This window comes from Arachis ipaensis, chromosome B03 (genome assembly GCF_000816755.2).
Source record: "Arachis ipaensis cultivar K30076 chromosome B03, Araip1.1, whole genome shotgun sequence".
Classification (NCBI taxonomy): domain Eukaryota; kingdom Viridiplantae; phylum Streptophyta; class Magnoliopsida; order Fabales; family Fabaceae; genus Arachis; species Arachis ipaensis.
The window spans coordinates 128,792,540-128,798,428 of NC_029787.2; the positions used below are offsets into that span (position 1 = coordinate 128,792,540).

The window sequence follows — 5,889 nt, forward strand, 5'->3', positions numbered from 1 at the left end:
CAGTTTTCCTATATTTAAATAAATTTGTAAAAATAATATTTAAAATACTGTAAATCTGATTTCAGTTGTGTATCAACTTTTGTTTTAGAAGTTAAACTAGTAAGCACAATTAGGTTTTAGCTTTGAGCTGTAATTGAAACAAACCAGAGAAGGTGACACATTATGCCAAGAATCAAGATCCTTTTAAGAAAACATAAATCACTTTATTTTGAAATCAATTCTGATAGAATTTAATTTTATACAGAATCAAGTCAACACCCACCGACACATGCATGCTACTGCATTTAGCTTAAAACTTTGTTGGATATTCATAACAGTTAGCAAAAGCAAATCGCTAATTTCTATTTAAATATTTTCCAGTATCCCACTATCACATATCTTTCTCCCCCACCTTTTATCATTTTCATTTTTTCTGTTTTCTTTTGGTAGTCAACGTCTGTGCCTTTCAACTCATCTATTTTTGTTAACATAGGTACTGTCCCTGCTACCAGCTTATGAAGGAAAGTCAGTTATAGAGCTTGGAGCAGGTATTGGAAGATTTACTGGTGAATTGGCTGAGAAAGCTGGCCAGTTGCTTGCTCTGGACTTTATTGAGAGTGCAATAAAGAAGGTAAGCGTGGTCTTTTTGATACTCTGGAAATTGATGGTTTATACTTAGATCAGGGCAACAAATTTTGTTAATTCTACCCATTGTCAGGTAACCTGAATTAGTTATCTCCCATAATTTTTGTAGAATGAAAGCATTAATGGACACCACAAGAATGTCAAGTTCATGTGTGCTGATGTCACATCTCCAGACTTGCATTTCTCTGAAGGATCAGTTGATGTGATATTCTCAAATTGGTTGCTTATGTACCTTTCAGACAATGAGGTCAGCTTTCTTATTATTGAAGTACATGAGTTTTGTGATTTTGTTTTCCAGTTAGGCTCGTCAAAATAAACAGGATGTACCAGCTTGAAGTAGTGGTACATGGTTCCAAATTAATTACAAGGAGTTTGTAAATTTCCAATATCAATTTCAGTTGTGAAATTAAACTGAACGTCAATGTTAATGGCTTTTATTAATTCATCTGTTCTATTTCTGGCCTCCTCATTTTGCTATTTTTTACAAATGAATTTTTTCCTTTATCTGTCTCCTATAGGTGCACCTGGCTTCATACCATTACCTGATGCTTATTTTTCCTTCAATTTCATTTTAGGTTGAGTGCTTAGCAGCGAGGATGATAAAATGGTTAAAAGATGATGGATGTATATTTTTCAGAGAATCTTGTTTCCACCAATCTGGAGATTCAAAGAGAAAATACAACCCTACTCACTACAGGGAGCCCAGATATTACACAAAGGTTTGTTGTTTGAAGTGCACAACCCAACTCCCTAATTTTTTTCTTTCTGCAAATTGAGATGATATGTTGAGTATGCATTGATGAAGAAGGGCAGAGTAAATGCGCGTTGTCCCATATCTGCTTAATTAGTTGACTTCGAAATCAGTCGGATGAAGAAATTGTCTTCATAGATGCAATTCCCTAATCCTTATTGCAAGCAAAAATGTCTTCAACTTGTTATACCGCATCTTCTTGATGTTCTGTTTAGAATACTGGGAAACTGATCACACATTCTTTTTATCTGTCTATATCTGTTTTACATGCAGGTATTTAAAGAATGCTGCATGAGTGATAATACTGGGAATTCCTTTGAACTTTCTCTTGTGGGATGTAAATGCATCGGAGCTTATGTTCGGAATAAGAAGAATCAAAACCAGGTAACAAGATTCATTTTCTATTTGTTTTTATGATTTAGTCATCATAAATTCAGCTTATCAAAATGATTGACAATATATATGCATAAATAATATCTCTGTTGCACAGATTTGCTGGATATGGCAGAAAGTTAGGTCACATGATGATAAGGGGTTCCAGCGATTCTTGGATAGAGTTGAGTATAGCAATGAAAGTATTTTGCGATATGAGCATGTGTATGGCAAAGGCTTTGTGAGTGTCGGAGGACTTGGTATGCTTTTACATTTTTACCTTGCTATCTCAGATATATTTAGTTTTCGTTAAAATTGAAGAATGATCTTCCTTGGTGTCAAAAAACATCTTATTCTTTGCAAGAATAAGCTTCCCTTACCGTTACTTGGCTGTGGTTGTTGAAAGGTTTCATGTGCACTTACTAAACTAGCATCAAATCATTATATTGCTCATGCAAAAGCTGAAATACATTACTGGTTGACTTGTCATTTAAGTTATTGTTCCATGACTACAAGTTCTAATCTGTTTTGTCACCTCTTTTGCCTTTAGGAACACAATGTAGATTGATTTTGGATTTATAGGAGAATGATTGTGTGCACAAGAAAGAGATTTACCAGTGACAATAAATAAAAGTGAAATCTAGTATTTCTAATCTTTTTATTTTGAATATTGGATCTTCTTTGACTTGTCACTTAATATCATTATAATTGACTTAGCTTCTTAATATATTACTGCCTTTGTCCAATATTAACTGTCCTTAGCAAAACTTTTTGTCCTAAATTATTTAGAATTTGTGAATATCTATGAAGCATCAATTGATATTTTTCTAGCTTTACCCTTGTATTTATTAACTCAATTTAATATAGTATTCATACATTAATGAAAAAATGTAAAGGGTAATTTAGTCAAAATTAGCTGATCTTTTTCTACATTTGAGTCAATCTAATGATTTCTTAACCCTATTGTGAAAACCTTAACAGAAACTTACTAGTGGATGGGAGTAGTATATTCGACTTGGGGACATTTGGTTAGTGATGCTAAGAAAATTATCATTTTACAAAATGTAACAACTTGGAAGTCTTATAAACATGAATAACCAAAATTTGACGAAATCAACTTGTGGTGGTGAAGAGAGAAAGTACTCGGCTACTAGCCATTCTTAACTTGTTCCTTACTGAATTTCTTTGCACCAAAAAGCATTATCGTTAATATTATTTTTTCTATGAAGAACCTATTGTTTGGATTATGATTTTTTGTTTGACGGTTCTTTACTTTCACATCGTTTATTTTATTTCTCCATGTGTTTGTGTTTCTTGCTTGGCCAGAAACTACAAAGGAACTTGTGGCAAAGTTGGGACTAAAGCCTGGACAGAAAGTTCTGGATGTTGGTTGTGGTGTTGGTGGAAGTGACTTTTATATGGCTAAAAATTTTGATGTTGAGGTTGTTGGAATTGACTTCTCCATAAATATGATTTCTCTTGCTATTGAACGTGCTATTGGACTCAAATACCCCGTTGAATTCGAATGTGCCGATTGCACTAGAAAAACATATCCAGTGAACACATTTGATATAATCTACAGTCGTGATGCTCTGTTGCACATTAAAGTAAGGAACCAAACCTTATTTTTCCTTTTCAATTTGATTTATTTTTATTTTTATTATTATTATTTTTTAAATTAAGCTTCTTGTAAACTCACATGATAGTTGAAAATTGTTAAATAATAATTTAATTAAACATGTCAAATTATCTAACGATTTTTAAATATTAGCTTTATATGTGAGTCCTCTACCTTAACTCATTCGTTTGCCTTCTAAATTACTAAATATGTTCGTTTGTATTTTTTTTTTTTAAAAAGAAACAAAAATTAAAGAAAGTACTTTTATATGTATAGAAAATTGATTAAGAGTCTTAACTCATCTTTCTAATTTCTAAATAAAAAAAAGTTTTGAATAGTTTTATCTTTTTGATATTTAAAAACATAACATATTGAATGTTCACTTATTTATGTATTAGGAGGATAAAGTAGATTTCCTAGTCATTACTCATAATTTTAAGGGTGTTGGGACACAATTTTTAAAAAGTACTTTTTTTTTCAAAAAAAAAAAAGCAAAAAAAGATCTTTTATTTTAGCAATATGTTGCTTTTTTAAAATATAATTTTTTTAAAAAAAATTCATGGATTGCATATTAGAAAAATTACTTATATTTTCCATCCAAATATAACTTCTTTTGCTAATTAAAAAAGATTTTTTTAAAGATAAAAGAACAAGTACTTTTTTTCAAAAATAGACCTCTTGATTTTGAGAATATATGCTATGCCTTTTTTCCCCCTACAGTTCATTTAATTTTTATTTTTAATGCCTCTGATATCTGTTTTCTGCAATTTACTGTGGATTAATACAGGATAAACCAACACTATTTAAATCATTTCACAAGTGGCTGAAGCCGGGTGGTATACTTCTAATTACTGATTACTGCAAAAATGCTGAAAATCCATCAGTAGAATTCGCTGATTACATTAAAAGAGGCGGATATCATCTCCATGACATTAAAACGTATGAGCAGGTATGGTTGCGAGCGCTATTGCCAACATCATCAGTCTTGTTTTTGTCTATTTGTTTGACAAAACGTTATGTATTTAAAATCGTCAGATGCTCGAGAATGCTGGATTCGTTAATGTCATTGCTGAGGATCGAACTAATCTGGTTTGTTTGACCCCATAATTTACTTGGCATCGTGATTTTCTGGTTGCCGTAGTCCTCGAGTTGTATGACTATTAATTTTAATAATTGTCTGGTTCAGTTTGTGGAAACACTGCAGAAGGAGTTAAACGCCCTTGAGAAAAAGAAGAATGAATTCATTGATGACTTAAGCGAGGTGGGTTTCTCATTCTTTTTATTAATGATTTGAGTTTTGAGGTAGTTTGTGAAGCATCAGATATTATCAGGATTTTGACTTTTTTCAGGAAGACTACAATGAAACTGTTAAAAGGTGGAAGGGAAAACTGAACAGGGGTGAATCTGGAGAGCAGAAGTGGGGCTTCTTCATGGCGAAGAAAGAGTGATGTGATGCATTTTTATTTTTCCTAATGCCTTCTATATTGCGTACCGTATCAACACGGTTTTCCGGATAATAGTTTGAATAATTATTAGTTATTTGTATAACTGGACAAAAATTATGTATTATGCTGTTAAGACTTAAGAACAAACATAGAGAGTCTGCTCATGGAGTTGAATATTACGTTTACTTACGGCTTCCATGGCAAAGTAGTATGCAACTTTCTAGTTGTGCGTTTTATTAAGAAGTTTTGGTCATGTTTGACAAATTTTAATACATTTGTGTTATGAAGGAGAGGGATGATTTTAAATTACTCTTTCCTTGTCCCTTATAATGAGTGACGAGAGACATTTAAATACTTCCCAAACATTATTTAAATCTAACCATGCCACTTGTACCATTCTCTTCGATGCAACTCTTTGAAACCATTCATGTCTGACTCGTATTTAAATAAATATTTAATTACTTTGTTAGTCCTTAGACCATTTCTAAGAAACTCATTCCAATTTCTATTTATGGCCTACTTGTCATAAAAAATAAATTTATATCAGCTTTATAAATAGTAAAACAAAGCATCTCTCTCTTCTCCATTAGGAGGAACTAACTTTAGTCTCTATTGTGATCCTACTTAATTAATTAATTAAAATACTTAAAATTAATGTAGTTACTATTTTTTTTCAATAATATTATTTAAATTTATAAATTCAAAAATAATTTACTATTAAAAGATATTAATATTCAAAAAAAAATTTATAACAACTAATTTTACAACAGTTACTTTTATAAACAATAATAACATAATAATATTGACTAATTTAAAAAGTTATATCACAAACGAATAAAATATATTACATCACAACGACTAATTTTATAATGTGGTTATCATTTTAAATTTTATAAATAAAAATAAGCAACCCAACTAAAAATTATTTTGTAAAGTGTAAAAATATTAATTTATTTTTTATGTAAATAAAAATAATTAATTATAATTTAATATAATAATATACATAATATTTAATAATAATTTAATATAATTATTTATATTAATTATGATTTAAATAATTAATATAAATTATTGATTAA

At 30.3% G+C, this 5,889-nt stretch overlaps 1 protein-coding gene across 1 annotated transcript in view; it reads left to right on the forward strand.

Annotated features, from left to right (window-relative positions):
• Window positions 1-5,134, forward strand: part of LOC107631749 (phosphomethylethanolamine N-methyltransferase) — a 5,884-nt gene extending 750 nt beyond the window's left edge. Inside the window, exons 3-12 of the mRNA XM_016335292.2 lie at window positions 473-610; window positions 734-871; window positions 1,200-1,343; window positions 1,649-1,759; window positions 1,866-2,007; window positions 3,074-3,354; window positions 4,153-4,314; window positions 4,401-4,454; window positions 4,552-4,626; window positions 4,715-5,134. Of these exons, the coding sequence (XP_016190778.1) occupies window positions 473-610; window positions 734-871; window positions 1,200-1,343; window positions 1,649-1,759; window positions 1,866-2,007; window positions 3,074-3,354; window positions 4,153-4,314; window positions 4,401-4,454; window positions 4,552-4,626; window positions 4,715-4,813 (1,344 nt within the window). The 3' untranslated portion in view covers window positions 4,814-5,134. The remainder of the gene's footprint in view (window positions 1-472; window positions 611-733; window positions 872-1,199; window positions 1,344-1,648; window positions 1,760-1,865; window positions 2,008-3,073; window positions 3,355-4,152; window positions 4,315-4,400; window positions 4,455-4,551; window positions 4,627-4,714) is intronic.